The 22,508-nt window shown below is 37.9% G+C and overlaps 2 protein-coding genes across 9 annotated transcripts in view; one reads left to right on the top strand and one right to left on the bottom strand.

Moving 5' to 3' along the window:
• The window catches only part of APPL1 (adaptor protein, phosphotyrosine interacting with PH domain and leucine zipper 1), a 54,435-nt gene extending 32,562 nt beyond the window's left edge, over positions 1 to 21,873 (top strand). For 2 of the 4 annotated variants that reach the window (XM_053219200.1, XM_027039045.2), the window contains one exon: positions 862 to 4,450. In XM_053219200.1, the coding sequence (XP_053075175.1) occupies positions 862 to 1,008 (147 nt within the window). In that variant the 3' untranslated portion in view covers positions 1,009 to 4,450. Of the gene's footprint in view, positions 1 to 861; positions 4,451 to 16,402; positions 16,540 to 21,734 lie in introns of those variants that run through there. The other 2 variants (XM_053219199.1, XM_053219198.1) reach the window with 2 other exon arrangements.
• Positions 110 to 22,490, bottom strand: ASB14 (ankyrin repeat and SOCS box containing 14). Of its 5 annotated transcripts, none has more exons than XM_053219202.1 (11): positions 22,406 to 22,488; positions 21,722 to 21,851; positions 19,973 to 20,026; positions 19,391 to 19,524; positions 19,135 to 19,293; positions 16,373 to 16,618; positions 13,757 to 13,928; positions 12,760 to 13,303; positions 10,796 to 10,949; positions 9,845 to 10,040; positions 110 to 939 (listed from the first exon to the last, which is right to left on the bottom strand). In XM_053219202.1, the coding sequence occupies exons 2-10, from the start codon at positions 21,841 to 21,843 to the stop codon at positions 9,862 to 9,864; spliced, it is 1,764 nt and encodes a 587-aa protein (XP_053075177.1). In that variant the 5' UTR covers positions 21,844 to 21,851; positions 22,406 to 22,488; the 3' UTR covers positions 110 to 939; positions 9,845 to 9,861. The 5 variants fall into 5 exon arrangements, with proteins under 5 accessions (XP_053075177.1, XP_053075176.1, XP_053075180.1 ...); XM_053219201.1 differs by having other exon boundaries at positions 22,394 to 22,487; XM_053219203.1 differs by lacking the exon at positions 110 to 939 and adding an exon at positions 6,183 to 8,660 and having other exon boundaries at positions 22,394 to 22,487.
• Positions 22,491 to 22,508: the final 18 nt, after the last annotated feature.

The raw sequence follows: 22,508 nt of genomic DNA, 5'->3' as shown, positions 1-22,508 counted from the left end.
AATCAGATGATTCATAGCGCAGCAGAAAAGGAAGACATCTGTCTTCTGATAGGATGTTTACGTTATAGTTACCGATGTGTCGTCGACTTGCTGTTTAGCAAACATTCCAGCGAAGTTTGTTGCTATCAAAGCAGGTCTTTTGAGAGGCTGTGTGTATATAGACTTAACTGCCATTGCTGGAAGCTGTGTTGGCCTCGAGGAATGAACATATATTTATGTAAATATTTAATGTTACCAGCAGTGTCAAATCATTGTCCATCCAACAGGATAATTTTAAGTTAGGCAAGTTTCAGAGAAAATCTGGAAAATGCATTAGATGGTGATACATGAGATTGTCAGACCCAGTTATGGGTGGTGGCAGTAGCAACAGAAAAGAGAAATTTGCGGGATACTTAATGAGCACAGATCAGTAGGAATTGGGAATTGATTGGACTTATGGACAAAGGAGAGGGACGTGACGATGACACTGAAGTTGAGGCTTCCTTGCTAGGTTAGGCTGAGGAGGGCAACGGCTGATTTAGCAAGGTAAGTTGGACAGAGAGGTGGAAGGGAAGGGCTGTGGAGTGATCCATTGTGAGCCTTTTGGTGTGATATGTAGTGAAAGATAACGATGGTCTGAATGTTGTTAGCCATAGAAATGGAGAAGAGGGAAATGTTGGCTTTTACAGGATTTCTAAAATGGTGCCAAATTTCACTTTGGTGTTGCACTGGTTGTGTGTAGCCTTTGTTTTCTGTGTTGCCAGAATTATGCATACATGTTCATGACAGAAAGATTGAGCAGCTCTCAAGTACATATTTTAAATGCATAGTTTTGCATTTGATTGCAAACAAACTTAGTTTCTTTTCTGTCTTTTCTACTAGGACTTAGAAGAACAAAGTCGGTTGATAGCTGCTTCCAGTAGACCAAACCAAGCCAGTAGTGAGGGGCAGTTTGTTGTCCTTAGCAGTAGCCAGTCAGAAGAGAGTGATTTGGGAGAAGAAGGAAAGAAAAGAGAGTCAGAAGCATGAACTTATCCTTGCTTTTTGGTTGGTATTACCCCCCTTGGAATTTATTGACGGTTTCTGTGGTGAAATGGCACAAGGTAACAACTTTGTTGATATACCAAGGAGACTAAAGTTTATATTTACCTGTTTTAACTTCATTTTTTAAAATAAGATTGACCTTGACCACTTAGGTATGCACTGTTTTTTTTTTCCTTAAAAATGATATACTATGCAGTAACATCAAATTCCACATGTCTAAAAGAAAACTGTTCATCTCCTTGAAGTAGATTGCTGAGGAATTAACACTTGTTCAAGCCTTTTTTCCTTCAAATTGTGAACTTCTTGTGTTGTAATTGGCTGTGACCATAAGAAACCATTTATTCTTCAGCTTCAGATATTCATGGATATGCTTCCTCTTCTCATTAGGAACATTTTTGCTGGCAGTGAGGAAGCTTTCAACTGAATCGGTTCAAAACCTTTATACAGAGAATTCTACAAGTTTGCAAATATTTTAACTATTAAATGTGCAATAGAACTTTTATAAAGTAATTAGAAAAAAGATTTTAGGCTTAAGGTTTCAAATTGTGGCAGGTGGTACTGTGATTTCAGGGCACTTTCTGGGATTGCTCACATTTCTCTGATGTATGACACCTGATGCCAGTGGGAAAGAAGCTTAAGTGTCTTCAGTTCAGGATTGATACAGCCCTTGGCATTTAATTATCTTATTCTTAGTTCTCAGGTTGGAACTTGAATTATTGCTGCAGAGCAGTAATGGTTAAAATAAGATTTTGGAATTTATTAAAAGGGATTTTTTTTGTTCAAGTACATTTTAGATTAGGACTTAAAATGTAAAGATATTATTGTTACAGGATAATACATCATATTTTCTGCATTGCGTGAAATAATTTTTATTGAAAATCAAGTGACATTTCAAAAGAAATTCTATAACGGTTGTTGCCTGCTTAAAGTAAAAATGCCCAGAGTTTAGTTTAGAAAATGTAATCTTTTAAATTTCAGACTGATATGCACAGTATTTTCATAATTCCATGTTTTGATAAAATACTGATCACCACTTTATATCCACAAAGGCAAGTAACTAATATATGAGAATAGAATAATTTGCACTAGTTATTGTACATACTTCTACTCTTCAAATGTGTAAAAGGTCTAATTCTATGAAATATTGAAAGGAAATTGAATGTTCGGTATAAGAGAGTTTGACCAAGGAAGGATTTTAGCCTAGTGCCAAGGTTAAATGATACTTCCCTGCTGCCTCCCTCTATGTCAAAACTTGATTTTTTTTCTTTACTCAGATTTTTAACATTGCTGATAGAAATTATGTTCCTTTGTTTCACGTGTAAAACTATATAGAGACAGGTTAATTATATTGAGTAAAATAGTCACATAACTAAAATTTTCAAGAGATTTGCCAGCCACTAAGACTAATTTTACAAGGGGAAAAGCCCTTTGTTCTTTGATATAGTCGTGTTAGTCCTGAATTTAGAAGCAGCATCTGTTTTAGCTCTCACAATATAGTGTGGCTGTTTCACACGGTATGCACCCTGTTTTCTGTGGAAGGGAATAATTATATATAGGATCATGATATTCTTTTTATCCATGTGCCAAATGGGAATAATGATTACTTGATAATCATTATTTTGAAGCCTTATGTTACCAAAACAGATCGTAAAAAAGTAGAAATTTACAGAATACTTTCTGAAGACAGTTGATTTTGTGCTTGCTAAATGGGAATGCTTTCTTGATAGTTTGTGTGTCATTCCTTTGGTAGAAGTAGAAATTTCTGTGGTCAGCACTTGATTTAGCCATGGTAGGTCCGGCTTTTAAGACCCTTCTGAGAATTAGTAAGCTCTCTGTTTCATTAAGTCTTTTGTTTATACTATTCAGTTGTTGCCTCGCTTGGTTCAGATGAAACTTGTCACCCTACAAGGAAGGTGGTTAGCATTAGGGGCAGTTTTACGAGGCTGGCGCTTTGCACGGTAACTAAGTGCTGCCCTTTGTTAGTACTCTGGGTCAAAGTGAAGGCTAAAGTTAAAGGCACTGGCAGACTTAGGTAGTTCCTTTTAAGTCATGTTTTGATAGGAATTTCCTCAATAATACACCTATGTCCACAGATCAGACCAAAGAGCATTCCAACACCAAATCGAATGTGGGATTAACAATTTTAGATATTTCAACTTTTGTTCCATTGCTGTAGAACTATGTGAACTATTCCATACTACAGATATTTAAGCATCAACTTTAAGAAACTCTCCTTTTTGTTTGACGAAGGCTGCCCATGGGTTTCTGCATAATGTTAAAGCTGATCTTGGTCTGTTACCCTTTGAAATCCCTTCTGGCTCTTGGATGCTTTGGTGGTGATTGAATTAGAATTTGGGATAGCTTTCTCAGATTCATACTTATGCTTGATGGTTTTTAGAAATTAACAAAACTGATTCTTTAAAAGAAAAGAAACTAAGTCTACCTAATTCAGCTATGCATTCTGCTACCTATACAAACAGTACTTTTATAACTATGGTAATGAAATCAGTAGACAGGAAACTAAGTATTGCTTCTCCTTTTCAAAATTTTAAAAACTTGCTAACAAGGGACTGGACAAAGTTCCCAAGGCCAGTCTTGTTTTTGCTATTTCTACAATGACTAGTATGTGTTTAATTTCAAAAGAATTCTCAGGCTCTAGGGGTGGTAAAATGACGTTTACCTTTATGCTTGGGAAAAGGGGAGTAGGGTATGCGTAACACATTACATAACATATAATCCTGTGTGGTAAAGGCATCTGATGTTAATTTTGAGTTACATGTAGGAGCTACAAATATTTAAGATTTGAATCTTATAAATGCTGATAGACCCCAAGATCCCATGTATTGCAAAACCTTCTGCTATCTGAATTAATTAATAAAATGAAAATACTAACATTGGTTTTGACAACGACCTCCTAGCATTCAAACTGTACTTAAAATATTCAAACACACTGATTGTAGCAAGCAAGGCTTTCATTTTATTTTTTAGCAAGTTTGACTTACTCTTCTTTCATGAGATTTTGTTCTACATTAATGACACACATTGAAACTGGAACTATACGACACTTTTAAACTAGTCTCTTGTGGCTTGTACTCATGTAATTTACTTCAGTTAATATGAGAACTGGGGATTAAGTTATAACTAATGTGCAAAACTGCTTTGTATATTTGGTGATTTTGTAATGTTAAGTGAATTGGTTAATTCTTATCTCACTGATACTATTAATCATGCATATATACAATTAAAAATCATGCTACATTTCCTTTTAGAATTGAATTTGAAGAACTCAATTTTTATGTAATGGTGGTATACGTGTGGGGTGGAGAGCTTATTTTTTGTCAAAGTAGGTATTCTCTGACAAGGTTTCAGGAACTATGCTGTTAGAAGATTTTTAAAGTATAATAAAGTCCATGATTTTTGTATAGTCTTTTTTGTATGAGGTATTTGATATATACTCAATTTTATTTCTCTAACTCCAAATGATGCTTATGAAACAAATGGACTTTTTCTTAATATGTTATGACACTACAGTTACACATCTAGGCCCATTGCAATTCCATAACAGCTAAAACGAAAAAAAGCAGTCACTTACTGGGACATAACACTAATTCATCACTAGTGACTTCTTTCTTTTAGAAAAATAGATGTTTCAGGAATTACCCCTAGACATGTTACAGACAACATATACCTGCTATATTCAAAGAAACAATTTAAAGGCGCAGGATACTGTGTACACCAGCTTAAGTGAGCTTGATGTGTAATTTTAATACTAATGCATATTCATCCTATGTGCTCTTTATACTTTCCTATAGCACTTACCAAGTTCTTTTCTTCCATTGGGAGTATCTGTTTCAATTCGTTTTGAGTTTTATAAAATGTATATACTTTTAGAAGGTCCAGGGAGTAGATAAAACTAACTTTAGAATTATGTATCTATGTGCATGTATATCCTCAATATATTTGTATATTGACATATCTATAATCCGCTACTCACTTAAAACAGACACCACAATTTGATTAAAAAAATAAAAATTATTCATGCCAGCTGATTTTGCAAGTTTGAATGTGAAAATCATATCATTAAAAGTAACTTTAAGTCTGTGCTTACTGAATATATAGCCATGAATCTCCACATCAGAAAGAAATTCTCTAACTTCAGTTTCCCTGAGATGACTATATTATGCAAAAAAAAAAAAAAAAAAAGTATACTAACACTAAACATACAAATAACAAGGCTATAGTTGACTGGGCCTGTGGTGAAAATAAACATCATCCTACCCATCACTCTGTTCTTGTTGATGTGCTATCGAAATGCTACACAGGTGTGGCTGAATGCATGTCTCTTCACTTTCTTCACTTTCCAAGTACAGAAACCTGTACTTACTTCAGCACAGAATACACAGAAATAAAAATTTAACCTACATTCTATAACTGCTTTTATCACGTTTCTAAGAAGGAGGTTTATAGCAGTATAGGTCTATGTCAAGAAGCAAGAAAAATCTCAAAGCAGCCTAACCTTACACCTAAAGGAGTTAAAGAACAAAACAAAGCAGCAGAAGGAAGGAAATAATAAAGATTAGACCAGAAATAAATGAATTGGAACAAAAACTAGATCACTGAAACCAGGAGCTGGTTCTTCTTTGAAAAGATCAACAAAATTGATAAACCTCTAGCCAGAGTCATTAAAAAAAATAATAAATGAAAGAGAAGAAATAACCAATACCACAGAAATACAATTGTAAGAATATATAAAAAATTATATGCTGATAAATTAGAAAACCTAGAAGAAATAAATTCCTAGAAACATAATTTTACATAAAGCAGGAAGAAATAGAAAATTTGAACAGACCAATTACCAGCAAAGAAATTGCGTTAGTAATAACAACTTCCAACAAACAAAAGTCCAGGACCAGACGGCTCCACAGGTGAATTCTACCAAACATTTGAGAGTTAATGTGTACTCTAATCAAACTATTCCAAAAAATAGAAGAGAAAGGAAAACTTGCCAATTCATTCTATGAGGTCAGTATCACACTGATACCAAAACCAGATAAAAGACACCACCAAAAAAGTGAACTATGGGCCAGTATCTCTGATGAACATAGATGCAGAAATCCTCAACAAAATACTAGCATACAGAACCCAACAATACATTAAGAAAATCATCATAATCAAGTGGGATTTATTCCTAGGATGCAAGCGTGGTTCAGTATTCACAAATCAACATGATACATCGGTAAGAAAGGATAAAAGTCATATCATCTCAATAGATGCAGAAAAAGCATTTGACAAAGTATGACATCCATTCATGATAAAAAAAAAAACCCTCTACAAAGTAGGTCTAGAGGAAACATACCTCAACATAATAAAGGCCAAATATGAAAAATCCACAGTGAACTTCACATTCAGTGGGGAAAAACCAAGAGCTTTTCCCCAAGGTCAGGAACAAGACAACGATGTACAGTGTTCCCACTTTTATTCAACATAGTACTAAAGTCCTAGCCACAGTGCTTAGACAACAAAAAGAAATAAAAGGCATCCAAATTGGTAAAGAAGAAGTAAAACTTTCACTATTTGCAGATATATATAGAAAACCGTAAAGACTCCAGCAAAAGACTACTAGAACTGATAAATGAATTTAGTAAAGTCGCAGGATGCAAAATCAATGTACAGAAATCTGTTGCGTTCCTATGCGCTAATAAGGAAGCAACAGTAAGTGAAATTAAAAGGAAAAGAGGCAAAGAAACATACTCTTAACTATAGACAACAAACTGATGGTTACCAGAGGGGATTTGGGTGCAGGGATGGGTTAAATAGGTGATGGCGATTAAGGAGCGCACTTGTGATGAGCATTGGGTTTGGCAGTGTTGAATCACTAAATCCTACATGTGAAACTAATATTACACTATATGTTAACTAACTGGAATTTTAATAAAAGCTTTTTAAAAATCCTTCCATTTGTAATTGCACCAAAAATAACAAACTATTTAGATACAAACTTAACCAAAGAGGCAAAAGATCTGTACTCTGAAAACTATAAAACACTGATGAGAGAAATTGAGGATGACACAAAGAAATGGAAAGACATACCATGCTCATGGATTGGAAGAACAAATATTGTTAAAATCTCTGTACTACCCAAAGCAATCTACAGATTTAATGCAACTGCTATCACAATACTAACAGCATTTTTCACGGAACTAGAACAAACCTAAAATTTGTATGGAACCACAGAAGACCTTGAATAGTCAAAGCTGTCTTGAAAAAACTGGAGGAATCACAGCTTCAGGCTTCAAGTTACCTTATAAAGCTATAGTAATCAAAACAGTATGGTACTGGCATAAAAATAGACACATAGCTCCATGGAACAGAATAGAAAATCCAGAAATAAACCTACAATTTTATGGCCAATCTTTTTTTTTTTTTTAATCTCTGACAAAGGAGGCAAGAATATACAATGGGGAAAAATCTCTTCAACAAATGGTATTGGGAAAACTGGACCACGTTCTTACACCATACACAAATAAAATGGATTAAGGACCTAAATGTGAGACCTGAAACTATAAAAATCCCAGAAGACAGCACAGATAGTAATGTCTCTGACATCAGCCATAGCTACATTTTTCTAGATATGTCCCTGGAGGCAAGGGAAATCAAAGCAAAAAGATACTATTGGGATTGCATCAAAATAAAAGTCTTCTGTACAGTGAAGGAAACAAACTGTCAAAACAAAAAGGCATCCAACCTACTGAATGAATGGGAGAAGATATTTGCAAATGACATATCTGATAAAGGGTTGTTCTCAAAATATATAAAGAACTGATACAACTCAACACCCAGGAAACAATCCAATTAAACAATGGGCAGAAGATATGAATACACATTTCTCCAAAGAAGACCTACAGATGGCCAATAAACATGAAAAGATGCTCAATATCATCATCAGGGAGATGTAACTCGAAACTACAATGTGATATCTCACACCTGTCAGAATGGCTATATTAAAAAAACACAAGAAACAAGTGTTGGCAAAGATGTGGAGAGAAAGGAATCCTTGTACAGTGTTGGTGGGAATGCAAACTGATGTAGTCACTTTGGAAAACAGTATGGAGTTTCCTCAAAAAGTTAAAAATAGAACTACCATATGATCCAGTAATCACACTACTGGGTATTACCCCCAAAATACAAGAACACTAATTGAAAGTGATACATGCACCCCTGTTTATTGCAGCATTATTTACAATAGCCAAATTATGGAAGCAGCCCAAGTGTCCACTAATAGAAGAATGGATAAAGAAGTGGTATTCATACACAATGGAATATTATTTAGCCATAAAAAAGAAATGAAATCTTGCCATTTGCAATAACATGGATGGATCTAGAGAGTATAATGCTAAGCAAAATAAGTCAGAGAAAAATACCATATGATTTCACTCATATGTGGAATTTATGAAACAAAACAAATGAACATAGGGAAAGAGGTGAATCAAGAAACAGACTCTTAACTATAGAGAACTGATGGTTACCAGAGGGGATGTCAGTGAGGAGATGAATGAAACAGGTGATAAGGATTAAGGAGTGCACTTTTGGTGAACACTGATGAATGTATAGAGTTGTTCAATCTCTGTATTGTATACCTGAAACGAATTTAACACTGTATGTTAAATACTAGAATTAAAAATTTTTAAATAATTTAAAAAGGGGCTCCTGGGTGGCTCAGTTGGTTAAGCGTCTGACTCTTGGTTTTGGCTCAGGTCATGATCTCATGGTTCATGAGTTCAAGCCCTACATTGAGCTCTGCACTGACAGTGCAGAGCCTGCTTGTGATTCTCTTTCTCCCTCTCTCTGCTCCTCCCCTGCTCATGCTGTCTGTCTCTATCAAAAATAAATAAACTTAAAAAAATAAATAATTTAATAAATACAGCTGCTATCAGTGAGCCCCTCTTGTGTGTCCAGTACTGCACTAGAGTCAGTACAGCAAAACATAAGCCATCTGAAAACCCGTTTAATTTCTATTCCAGTGATAACATTAACCAGTAAATGGGAACCCTTAGCCAGGGTTTTATGGCAAGAAGGACTGCATGTTTCCCATTAATGATGACGTTGCAATTGAAAGTTCTGTTTCAGTTAACCAAATTACTCCACTTCAGTACAGGACTCTACAAGTAAACAGACATTAAGCTGGCCTTGGGACTTTTGCATAAGAACAGCTAACTTGTAGGTCAAGTACTGGGGTCAGTATTTTATTCAATGTAATTACTAAGACATTTTATGTATGTACTTCTCTCTAAAAAGGATTACTGTTTTGAGCATGTAGAAATGTAGATTCTTACATTTAATATAAAATCAGTACAGAGTGAGAACTGATACATTTCTGTTAATTGAAATTTTACAGTTTGGTTTTTTTTTTTAACTGCCTTTCAGAATGCTCTTGAGAAGCAATATTAAGAATATTAAGAAATAGGGGGCGCCTTGGTGGCTCAGTCGGTTAAGCCTCTGACTTTGGCTCAGGTCATGATCTCACAGCTTGTGAGTTTGAGCCCCATGTCGGGCTCTGTGCTGACAGCTCAGAGTCTGGAGCCTGCCTCAGATTTTGTGTCTCCCTCTCTCTCTCTGACCCTCCCCTACTCATGCTCATGCTCTGTCTCTGTCTCTTTCTCAAGAATAAAAAAACATTAAAATTAAAAAAAAAAAGAATATTAAGAAATAGTACTAAGAACGTGTAGATTTGCATTGAGATTTTAGTTGTTAGGTAAAGTGAGAAATAATGAATCCTATGTAACAAGTCAAATTTTAAGAAATGCAACTCAAAGAAATATACCTTTTCATCCAGTTTGATTACCAGGTTCCTGTGAAAATTCCTTGTCCGTAAAGATCATATTCTTTGTAAAGGATATACGCTTTTAGACGGTTTGGTAATGGAAGAAATGACATGAAGACAGGGCAGCGCAAATGTAACTTCCCCATACACTTCCTGATCTTTAGGCGGCACAAATGTTTGAGGGATCGAGGGTTTGCTGAAATGAGAGAAACACATGTTATCCAAATGGAAAAGAGCTGTTCCTTCTTTTAGTGATCTTAGGGTTTAGTCAGCAAATGTATGTTATACTTAAGCCACCAAAATTTTCATTTGCTGTGTTGAAATGGAAAAGTTAAAAGCGAAACAGCTTTTCCCTTCTCTTTGCAACCCTTCCTGTAGATACGATTACAGAACCATGTCAAGTTAAGAATCCAAAGACTGGCATCAGTTGTGGCTCGGGCCTGTGAGACCTGAAATCCTTAAATCTTTGTGTATTAACCACTCCCTTGCCCTGTCCTGTCCCTCTGGATCAGGCTGAGAACTAAAAGATCACCACCCAGGGGGAAATTAGATGAAAGAAACTCTTAATTTGACTTATGTGCTACTGTGAAAGAATGTGGTTTGGAGCATCCTTTGATATTCTCTGCGGGCTTAGATCTTCACTTTTTCTCATCCCTGTTTTTGTTGCCATTTCATAGCTTTTATTAATTCCTGTATGTACAGTGTTCCACGGGATTAGGAGAAAGGCATTACCTACCATATAATATGTAATTACCTAATAGATTTTATCTACTGGGAAATGATAAGAAGTACAAAGTAAGTAATAAATAGTAACTTTTTTTTTAGAGAGGAATAGTATTTTCCTTGGTTTCTTTAGATAAAGCTTTTAACCAGAAGAGAATGTTTTATGAAACAAATAAGAATACCTTTTATTTTTGGTAATAATCTTTTAGAAGAAAGGAGGATACTCACTTAAGATAAAATGGATTTCTGACCAGAGCCCTTGTTTTTGGAGCACAGCTTTCAACTTTGAACAGATTCGAACTTGATCAACATAATCAAGCATCACTCGAACAACCTTCCCAGAGAGATGCTGCAGCCATGACAAAGTTATTACTTCACAGAACTAAGGAAGAAAATTGGAACTATGAAGGCAAATGAAAAACTGGAGTAACTATGGGGTTTAGAACACTAAACTCAAAGTTAGGAACCAAGGTCTCAAGCCCCTCATTTATAAACTAGGCATTGAACAAGGAAATGATTTCTTAGCTCTGACATTTGGAAAAATACTTAACTGCTGTATCTTCAGAACTATGTAAGATGTAATCAGGGTGTGAAAGAGACAGTTATCTAATATCCATTGTTCCCTTTGGTTGGCCACACAGCTCTCTGGAATAAAGATTACCTCTCCAGCTTCCTTGCACCTTGACGTGGCCACTTAAGTTCTAGCCAGTGAGATGTGAGTGGAAGTGTGAGCAACCCCCAGAATGCACTTAAAAGAACACGGTGTGTGCTGCTTCAGCCTGCCTGCCTGCTTGCTGGCTGGAATGTGGATGCAAGTTTCTCCTGTGTCAGGAGCTGTCCAGTTAGAAGGCTGTTTACCTGTGGCCTTTATATGAAGGGAATGAGCCACCTTATTAAAGTCACTTTCATTTGGGGTTTTCTGTCATTCACAACCTACTCCTATCCTCATGCCTGAAGGATATGATTGTTTCTGCCGGTAGGTAATTTACATGCTCCTAGACAAGATGCCCATGTAAGAAGTCAAGTACTACTACATAATAAGTCAGGAAATAATACAAGATGATATACACCTGAATGCCAGCTCCTACATTAATCATAACCTAAAACTAATAATACAATATTAATATGTTGCCTTGGCTTTCCAGAATTGATTCAAAGTGCTTTCTCCGTTCACTATTTAATTTTTGATTTTAATATGAACTCAGGTATTTATAGTGCATCTGTGTGCTGAGCACAGATCTCTAAGCTGAGGAAAGTGGTGAACAAGAGCTTACTTACACTGATGTATTTGTGGAGGAGACATGTAATCAGTAAATGTTAAAAAGATAATTTCAGAAAGTGGTAAGTGCTATAAAAGAAATAGCATTATCAGAAGATTAGGGAAGACAACTACCTTAGATGATGGTGGATGGGTAAGGAAGGGTCTTTTTGAGAAGGTAACGTGTGAAACTTGAAGAGTGGCAGCTTTTTGAAAAGTTGGGGATGAGCTCAAGTTGGGGAAAATAGAAATGACCGGTTGGGGGGGAAATAGACTGGTGTGATGCAGACATCACAGGAGGAACACATCTCAAGAAGAAAAGGGTAGTCAACTGCATTTTTTGTGTTTCTTTCTCATTAAAAAGGTGGCCAAAGAAACCTATTTAATCAAATTTTAGACCTAAAAGAGATAGCCAAGAACTAAGGGATACAGGTATCAGGACCCTAGAAACATTTTAGCTCGATGACTCAGCACTTCAGAGAAAAAAGATAACTAGTTTGTAAGACTACATTCATTCTTTAAAACCTTACTCATGCTAGTTCATTTGTGAAACTCCCTAAGTAAAGTTAAATCACTTCCCTCTGAACTGTTTCTGTACTTTTTACATCTACCATCATGTTTATTTTACCACGTATTTATCGCATTAAAATCTTTTCAGGGTTCCTGGGGAGCTCAGTTGAGCTAGGTAGCTGGGTAGCTCATGAGATTGAGCCCCACATTGGGCTCTGTGCTGACAGCATGACGCCTGCGTGGGATTCTCTCTCTCCCTCTCTCTCTGCCCTCCTCTGCTCTCTCTTGCTCACTCTCTCTCAAATAAACTTAAAAATCTTTTGAACTATGATCTTCTGGAGAGAATGGAGGGAGTCTTATCTCTTGGTGTAGTCCAGGGCCACTAATAATGATTGTATAAGTTGATACAATACTGTGCACTTACCATAGTGTCTTTGATAACTGTAGATGTCCAGCCTTCAAAAGTATAGCAAGGATGAACTTTGTCTCCATGGGGACAATCAAAGCATCGCTCTGTGTCATACCCATAATTCAAGAGCATCCTGAGCATGACTTCATCTTTCAATGTGTATTGCAGTGCTGATGGGAAATGTAAAGGGTTGACTCTGCAGAAGTAATTGACGTTGGCCCCATGCCGTAGCAGCAGACTTATCAGCTCATAGTTGCCCATCCTTAGGGCTATCTGGAGGCAGTTAACTGGGTCTTGATTGGGCAGAGCTCCAGCACTCAGAAGCAGCTTAACTGAAGAGAGGTCACCATTTGATACAGCAAAATACAAAGCTGACTTCCTATGGTCATCATAGTGTTTGCGAATTCTCTGATCTAGCATGAAATTTACATCAAATCCAGCCTGGATGAGGAATTCTAGGCATTGGGGGTGTGCTCCTGCTGCTGCACAGTGGACCGGACTGATGCCACTCTGCTTAATGGCAGCAAAATCCGTAACTGGAACCAAAATCTTCAGGGCTCTGAGAAAGAGTTTCAGGGGGTATTTAAAAAATTGTTTTTGTTTAAGATGTAGTATTAACCTGTTTACGATTATTATATACTAGTACAGGTGGTATTAGTATCAGGTGGCATTTAGAACCCCCTAACCCCCAAAAAGTATAATTCCTGCATGTAAATGCTCAGCTACTTAGTGAAGTTAAATAAAACTGTCTAGATATAAAACTCAGAATTAGTCCAATTAGTGAGACCGGGAGCTCCCCTTATTGCCCAAAGACCCGATAATAAAATAGTTTTATGTCTCTTTGGTTACAGAGGATGCCTGGCTTCACTGTCTTACTGGTTGAGTTTATCTTTAAAAGGGTGTTAGAATTACATGATCAGAGAAGAAGAATATAAAGTTCCCAGAAGCTGCTCCAAAGAAACCCCACAGCTTTTGCTATTTCTATTATTTGTGGTGATGTAATTGAACTTACAACAAGTGGCCTCTGTCAGCTGCAACATGAATGGGAAGGTGGCCTGAATTCTTAGGGATGTTGGCATCAGCTCCATGCTCTAGCAAGAGAGTCACAGAATCTGGATTTCCTCCACTGGCGGCTTCAAGTAAGATGGAAGAAGAGTCAGAGGCCTGACCAAGAGCATTAGCTCCTAAGAGGAGAAAAAGTCTTGTTATGCAAAAATCTTTTCCGCTCTACTGCTTATGCATTCTTAATATAGAAGCACTACCAAAAAGCAGTTATTAAGCAGCCACTTGAGCAAAGCACTACAAAGTCAAAGAAATAAATAAACTGGCTCTCAGCCAGTTTATAATGTAGTTGGGGAAGGAAGAAATGGTGCAAGCAGTCTCTCAGTTAAAAGTAGGTTGGCTTTCAGAGTAACTTTATAAGTTAATTGTTTGGAACTTGCAAATTCCAGGAGAAATCCTTTTAAAGGAGATTTTATTTCCAGACTAGCCTATAAAAGTCCACTTACCCCACCCTTATGTATAGGATGGTACCAACAATCCTGTTGGACTGTAACAGCATGCCATCTGTTGATGTTATGGTGAAAAATGGGTGTTTGTTCTGTTTTTTCACATGTTCTTAGGTAGCTGTTCATAGTAAGACATACTGTGATTGTTTGTTGTTGAAGTTGGGGACTTATAGTTAAAAGGATAAATTGTAGTGCCCAATATGCTGTCATGTGATGGTGTGGGTAATAAGAGTACAATTGTAGGCAAAATGTCCTCTAAAAGATCTCAGTTCTGGATTTTGAGGGGAACTGGATGGTGAAGGAAGGAGAAAGGAGTTTTGGGTCAGTTGCAGAAGGCCTCTCAGTAAAATGGGTTTTGAAGAAAGAGTCACCTTTGAAAATGGACAAAGGGAAAGGAGATCATTCAGGGCCTATTTACAGCTCCTATAAAAAAGATGTAGTGGCTTTAAATTAGTAAATAGTAAATTAGTAAATAGACTCCATAGTCATCAGAATACAGTGATTAAGAACCGCCCCCCCCCCTCCTGGAATGCATGAAGAAATGTCTAATAAGCCTCCATGGGATGAGTGCTCATTATGTGCAGGTTCCTGTGTGCATACTTTCTAAACAACAACAGCCCTAACAAGCAGGTGCTAGTATCTTCTTTTTAAAGAGAAAAAAACCATGGCTCATTGAGGTTAAGTGACTTCCCCAGAGACGCACAGCTGGTAAGCAAGGCAGTTCGGGATTCACATACAGGTACACCAGACCCAGGGCCTATTTCTATGAAGTCGTGTTTCCACTCTAATAATGCAGGGCAGTAAAGTAACATGATTTGGAACGAGACAGATGTGGTTTCAAATCTTGGCTCTGCCATTTACTAGTTATGTCGCTTTGTGCAAATTACATCATAAGGGAGTTACCTCGGAAAGTATTCACTGAGGTCAACCGATGTGGTTTCTTTAGAGTTAAGGATTTAAAATCTGGTGCCTCTCTTTATATTTTAATCAGTGATCTACACAAAAGGTTACTCTTGTTATGTAGATGAAGGGTCTAGTATTTATTTTTGTTATTCTAGCTAATCACTTTAGACATCTCTGCTGTTGCTCATTTAAAACATCTTACTTAAAATGTCTTATGGCCACTGATTGGGAACTACAACAGCCTCTCCTGTATGATAGTAAAGTTTCAGGTAAGTCTAAAAAGCAGAAAGTTGTTCTTAAATATAGGAATCTCTGTAGTCTAGAATATTGAAGACCAGGACCATGTATTGTTAAAGAAAGAAATAAGGCTTCTGGACACAGACAGGAAGGAGAATACAAAAGCTAATTCTAATATTGGGAGTTTATTAAATATTGGTAAAGATTTGCTTTGAAAAAAAGCTTTAGAGACTACATTGCTTCACTTAACAGGGTCATCAATGGGGGTTCTCCTCAAAGCCAATAAATTGCAGAGTTCTCTGAGCCAAGGACTCTGCCAGTTAAACCAGATCTCGAATTGGTGGCAGGAGAGGGCACGTTTAAAAGGAAGTCCTGCAACTGATACCATCCCTGACCCTCTTTCCTTAAGTGTAAAATGACGATAATGCCTACTTCCTAGGGTTTTAGAAGATCACGTGAGGCAGCGGTAGCTTATTGCCTGGTGCTTAGAAAGTACTCAATAAATGTAAATTGCCTTCCCTTTCTCTCAGGGTTTTGGTTATTACTAAAGGAAGAACTGGGACCCAAAGAGGAGCAATCAGGAAAAACTTCCCAACACCAGGAGCATCAGATAACACATTGGAGTGCCTCATGACTTAGCAGAGACAACATGTAGGGGGTAATATGAGGACTTTTGTTCTGTGACTCTAGAAAAGGACAACAGGCAAAACATTTAAAAACTGACCATCCTCAGCATGGTCGGGGAACATTATGCTAGAGTAAGGTGCATCCTAGTAATTTTAGGGAAATTGCTCCACATCAAATGAGAACTGTTCAATCTCTAGGCTTTTTAGTAGCCAGTATTAACACATACTTTCATCAGACATTTGTTAGGCTTAAATAAAATGTTAATTTCTACCATCTTGAAGCTCTTCACAAAAAGGAGGATGCTTGCGTCACGTTATCCCTTGGGGGTGTGCTGACCGTATAGAAAATCTTGCCTTTCTGCAGTAACATTTCCATGATTTCAGTGTATCCACTTTGGGCAGCAAGAGCAAGAGGAGTGAATCCATAGGAGCTCCGTGGATCAGGGTGAGCCCCAGAAACCAGCAGCAACTTTACTATGTCCTGCCTGCCCAGTTTGGCTGCTTCATGGAGAGCGGTCCTCTCGTTGGTACACCGAAGATTGACATCTGCCCCGTGGCTGATCAGCAAGGCAGCCATGTCATAGGAGTCACGTAGAACAGCTGGGAAATTGGAAGTGAAATGTCACCAGGAAATTATGGCCAGAGTATCTTATTAGCCAGTGTCCCTCAAGCTTCTTAATGAGCTCTTCCTAGCTACCCCCCTGTGCCAACATTTTGTGTTTAGCAAACACACTGTTAAATGAGGCATATATCAAATAATACCAATAGTGTTTTACATCAATACCCTATTGTCTTTTCTATAAGCCATGAACAGTTACTGTCTATTGGCTGCTTATGTGTCTGAAAAACAAAACATATAAAATTTTCATTTATCATTTTTGTGTTCCTCCCTCAAGAAAATGGGAACTTAAGTACCCAGTACAGTCCTAGAAATGCTCCTGGGTACTTTAAACAAAGAAAAACAAAAACAGCAGTAATTATGAAATTATTTGTAACCTCGTGTTTTGTTAAAATTTTCTAATTGGTTTTTCTGCATTTATGCTGTTATCATTCGCATTTGGATGATAACCTTTAAGTCCTTCAAGATTCTAAAACAATTTACTGTATCCATCTCCCTATCCATTTGTTAATTATTGGCATCCACTGTGTATGAGGAATCTTGCTAGGAGCCAGATGTTGAATTAGTGTGAATTCTGTCTATAACGGTTTATAATGTGCCATAGAAAGTGCTGTAGGACTGGAAATACCAAGTGCCAAGGGTGTTGGGTCTTTTTTTAGCTCATTGAGCTGGCACTTAGTGTGCCCTTTGATTCTGGAAACACATGTCCTTTGTTTTAGGAAATCATTTTCTTGACTTATTTCATGATGGTATACCACTTCCATCTTGTCTCTTCTCTTTCTAGCGTTTCTGAGATTCATGTGTTGCTCCTCTTAGATTGTCCTAGTTTTTTTCTTTTTCTTTCCTATTTCCCATTTCTTATCTTCTGGAAACTTCCCTAAACTTTATCTCCCAGCACTTGTTTTGAGTTTTATATTTCTACTATCATATTTTTAATTTTCAAGAGTGTTTTTGGTTCTGTTTTGTTCAGTTTTTTGGTAATATCCTGTTATTTCATTAGTTTTCACTAATTGCTCTAAATGAATTCTAATTTCGCCCTACATTTTATTTTGCCTAAATAGTCTGTCTCCTCCAAGTTTCTTATCTCTGTTGAAGACTTTTCTCAGATAGTCCTTTGCTATCTGCTCATGATTAAGAGTTGGGGACTAAAAAGCTGACTGGGAATCCTAAATGTTGGGAGGCGCTCTTGGAGTGTGGTCATAGCTATATGTTGCTATGTCTGGGCCATTTGTTGGGGAACCCCCAATTTCACTCCCTTCGGTTCTTTCTTTTTGGGTATATCATATTCCCCAGAGAAGCTTCTTCTTGGAGGGTAAAGTTCTGGTTGCCATCTTTCTAGAATCCTGGTGGAAGAGGAGGGCTGGGAGGTCTTGGCTTATGCTTAATTCCTCCAGTATTTTCAATCCAGTACTCCCACCCTTGTCTAATACCCCCCCCCATCCAGAGAGCCTCTGTTTAAACTTCCCAGATGATAAATGTCCAGAACTCGGGTGGTTTGGGAGAAGGGACCACTCTGGCTACTCATTCCTTAATAGGGTTCAACCAATCCTCCTGTTAGCTGCCTGTCCTTCACCCACATTCCACGAGGTAACTGCCGCCAACAACTTCCAAGCCTTTGATGTAATTGTGCTGCTTTCCCCACTACCAAGTTGAGTTGGCTTTCTTGTCACTGAGTATTCATCAACCTGCTCTCTAGGTTTTAAAAAACTGTGTTGTTGTTGCCTCCTCTCCTATTCTCCTCATTCTTTTGTATCTTACCTCATTAAGACAATTTCTTGACTATAATTTTAGTGAAGACTCAGGAGGGAGGAAAATTAGCCATTCGTATTCAATCTGCCGTCTTTACCCCATGATTGGTTGCCTCTCCCTACTCTGCTCACCTTTTATCGTTCTTACACCTAAATTAATTGGTTAAGACACCATGCAATGCAAAATGATCAGCCAGTTGGCAGAGATTTTGCCTCAGGCCACCTCAAGGGCAAGTCTGTAGAAAGCTTGAGGGTCAGGTACCCATGACATGGGTCAGTTGGGACCAGAATGACAGCACTGCAACTATGTACAAAAAGCTGCCTTTCTATTTGCAATGATGTGGATGGAGCTAGAGAGTTATGCTAAGTGACATCAGAGAAAGACCAATACCATATGATTTCACTCATCTGTGGAATTTAAGAAACAAATGAGCAGAGAGGGGGAAGAAAAGAGGCAAACCAAGAAACAGACTCTTAACTATAGAGAACTGATGGTTGCTGGGGGGTGGGGGGGCAGGGGTGTGGGTGAAATGTGATGGGGATTAAGGAGTGCACTTGTGATGAGCACCAGGTGTTCTATGGAAGTGTGGAGTCACTATATTATACACCTGAAGCTAATACAACATTGTTATCTAACTGGAATTAAGATGAAAACTAAGAAAAATTTTTAAAAAGTTGCCTTCAAAACCTCTGGGATGGGGGACACTCAGAATGACAGACTGTTTTCCAGAAACAAGGTACTAATTTACCTGTAAGAAGAGGAGAATTGCCTTCAGAATTCTTGGCATTTGGATTGCAGCCATTGACAAGAAGAAAACTGGCGTTTTCTAAGAGGCAACTGCTGACAGCCAAAAAAAGTGGCGTTTCCCCGCTGTGGGTGGTTTGCTCCCACACACTGGGTTTTGAAGCTGAAATAATTCCATTAGACCACACAGGTTAAGATACAGAAATAAATTTTAAATTCATTTCTCAGAAGCATCAGGAAGAGTTGTGAAGGGAGCTTACCTTTCAGGGTTATTTCCAAAATGTTCTTGCTTAATTGCACCGCAGCCTTATGCAGAGGAAGCCAGCCTATCTCATCTGCTTCATCAAAAGCAGAATGGCACTTGGTCAGGCGTGCCAGTGCATCTTCCTTACCTATTAACGAGTCGAATGGGCACAGATTCACATTTGGCACACACACAAGGCAGCCCATACTGCTTCCTAATTCCACCATCAAGGTTAGTGCGCGAGACGACAGAGTTCTAGCACCATCCTTTATGAGAGACGCGTTCAAATGGCATAGGACGAACAAGCAGGTGTTCGCCTAGTGTTCCATACCATCCCAGCCAGTGGCCACCCCTCGTGTGGTTACAGAGAAAGAGCCCAGTCCACTGAGGAGCCCAGGAGCTCTTGGCTAAGTGGTGCTGTGGTGTTTTCTCGCAAGCTATTGACAATCAGCGTTGGACACCCCCACAGTTTTGAGCACTTGGGAGAACCTGCTTCTAGGCTTTCCTCAGCTCAGAGGGGAAGTGCTTCCCTTTGTCCTTTGTCAGCATCACATCTTACCACAAGTTGGAGGGGATAGAATAAGAAGAGTACTTAACTGTCTCTATTGTTTCAATTATCTTCTTATAGTCAGCGCTCGCAAAGGAATGGGAACTGCATAGAAAATAAATATATATGTAATCCCCAAAGTGAGGGAAAACAAAGGCATGTGACAAAAAACAAAAGGAAACAATAAGGGCAATAGTAGTTAACCAAGGATGAACTCTTACAACAAACTCTTAAAATGAGGCTTAATGGGAATACTTCCAAAATATATGTGGTGTGACCCTAAACTTGCTCCAGGGAAATCGGTCTCCTGTGTCTGTCTTCCTGGGGGGGGGGGGGGGGCGCATTATTCCACCTGTCTCACGTAGACCAAGTCAGCAAGCCTTCCTAAGTTCCATATAATTCTTGCAAGTCTAATAACTGAAATCTACAACTATAGTCAATTTCTGTAAAATATTTCAGTCCTCAAAATCGTATGCCTTCCAATCTAAAATCATGACTTAATTACTGAATGAACTTAAAAAATTTTAATCACAAGGTTAATATAATCTAATAAACCCAATTTTTTTTTTTTTAATTTTGAGTGAGAGAGAGAGAGTGCAAGTGTGGGAGGGTCAGAGAGAGAGGGGGACAGAGGATCCGAAGCAAGCTCTGTGCTGACAGCAGTGTGCCCAAAGTGGGGCTTGAAGTCATGAACCATGAGATCATGACCTGAGTGGATGTCAGACCCTCAACCGACTGAAGCCACCCAGGTGCCCCTAAACCCAATTTCTTTACAAAACTTTAACTATTTAAAGATTATTCTTAAATGTAACACAAAAGTATAGGAATAGTGTGGTAAAGAGACGCTGAAGCCAGACTGCCTGCCTCTTACCTAGCAGCTCTGTGACCTCGGGTAACACTTATCTGTGCTTATCAGTCTTCTTATTTCTACACAGGGATAACAGTACTTACAACATAGAAAGGTAATGAGAACTAAATGAGTCAATATTTAAAAAATGCTTAAAAATAGTGCAGCACAAAGTGATCACTCCGTGAGTTTGTTACTTTAAAAAAAAGTATAGTTTTAACGTATTTCAACATCTCTATGTTTAATTACAAAGTCTCTTAGAGCTAAAACCACATTTATCCAGTTTTACCTCCAGCAGGCAAATAGAGGTCACCACCCCAAGCAAACAACTTTTATCACCCCTGAAAAACAATAGTAACTGCTGGGGGTGGGGGGTGGGTAAGGTTGCAGATCAGTCAGAGAGTATCTGAGCAGGTGTGCTTGGCTGTGCACATTCCACCTCCAGGGCGATTCTTTTACATCAGCGAGGGACCCACGGAGTCCTTTTCTAGTGCCGTCATTACAGAATTCTGAAGATACACCTCAGAAAGGGTTAGTCTCTTCTGGGTTTAAGTTTACATAATTCCTTCTTTTGATATGAATCAAAAGACTGGACCTTGCTCTATCTCCCCACGAAGGCTGATAATTTTCTATGTGTTTTGCTTAGCTTTGTGCATTTCCTTGGCTCCCCAAAGACAGGGTGCATTAGAGTTCTCTAGTCTTTCACATCCTAATGTATTTCTTCTGGTTTCCAGTCTGCAAATCCTCATGTGGAGCTGCTCCTAACCTCCTTCAACTGTTTACTAATTACATTCTGAATTCTTTCCAAATTGTTCAAGTCTCATAGATACTGAAACGATAATTGAAATGGATTTTGACCCCCTCTCCTGTTTTTATCACAACACTAGAAGTATACTAATGACAAGTCTTAACTGTTGAATCCTTCCAGTACATCACCAATGAGATCCCATTACCTCTCATCTGCAGGTGCCTGCTGTGTAGTTCCCGGCTTGTGAATGTCCTGTAAACTCTCCTGGATGATGAGCTGGGTATCAAAGTCCTCATCTGTGTCTTCATCACTGGCGTAATTATCCATGTGAGATGCTGACAGATTTCAAGTCAGAATGAATTGACAATATTTTTCCAGTTACGAAAAGATTATCAGTTTCATTACAAATGAAACTCAGAAAACTACAAAATTGAAAGGAGTGATAAATGAAGCAAATGCAAGATTTAGAAAAACCCATTACATTTTTTTCCCATAAATTCAAAAGAGTTTTCTGGACTGCCACAAATTCAATATAAGTTAGAAGTTGCCATGATTAGCCATTTACTTAATGCCTACTCAGGAAAATCAACCTTCCGTATAAAACTTGGGTCAGTGTCGTTTTAACTATGAAAGTAATGGTTTATTTTAGACCTGGCTTTATGAGTTTTTTCTCAGTGATTGTAGCCCTCACCCAAAACATCTTTATGCTGCAACAGCAAATATTAAAAATAAACACATCATAGGAATATATGCACTCTCATAATAACAACATATAACAGGAATAGTGGTAGTAAAAAACAATGTATTTTCTTAGGCAATAACTCAGTTGTTTAAAATAACATTTCTGTTGTATCATAGAATAGGTTCAATCACATACCAGACTTTTTACCTTCTGTTATATCCTTTAGGAGAGCATGGAAGTTCTCACTGTAAGATTAGCACATCAGGATTTTCATTTCTATTTAGAGTCTCCCCTCCCCGTAGTGGCCATT

The sequence above is a fragment of the Acinonyx jubatus genome, chromosome A2 (genome assembly GCF_027475565.1).
Source record: "Acinonyx jubatus isolate Ajub_Pintada_27869175 chromosome A2, VMU_Ajub_asm_v1.0, whole genome shotgun sequence".
NCBI classification, from domain to species: Eukaryota; Metazoa; Chordata; class Mammalia; order Carnivora; family Felidae; genus Acinonyx; species Acinonyx jubatus.
Note: the sequence above shows the minus strand (reverse complement) of the source record. Positions and strands in the feature narration are given on the sequence as shown.

Bases quoted from the DNA above. Each gene is read 5' to 3' on its own strand.
- ASB14 (XM_053219202.1), bottom strand. From the start codon at position 21,843: ATGGATAATTACGCCAGTGATGAAGACACAGATGAGGACTTTGATACC. The intron at 13,929-16,372 runs GCAAGATTTTCT...TTCTCCTCTTAG, and splicing joins GGAAATGTTACTGCAGAAAG to GAGCTAATGCTCTTGGTCAG. The intron at 10,950-12,759 runs GTAAGTGCACAG...TTTCTTCCTTAG, and splicing joins CAGTTATCAAAGACACTATG to TTCTGTGAAGTAATAACTTT.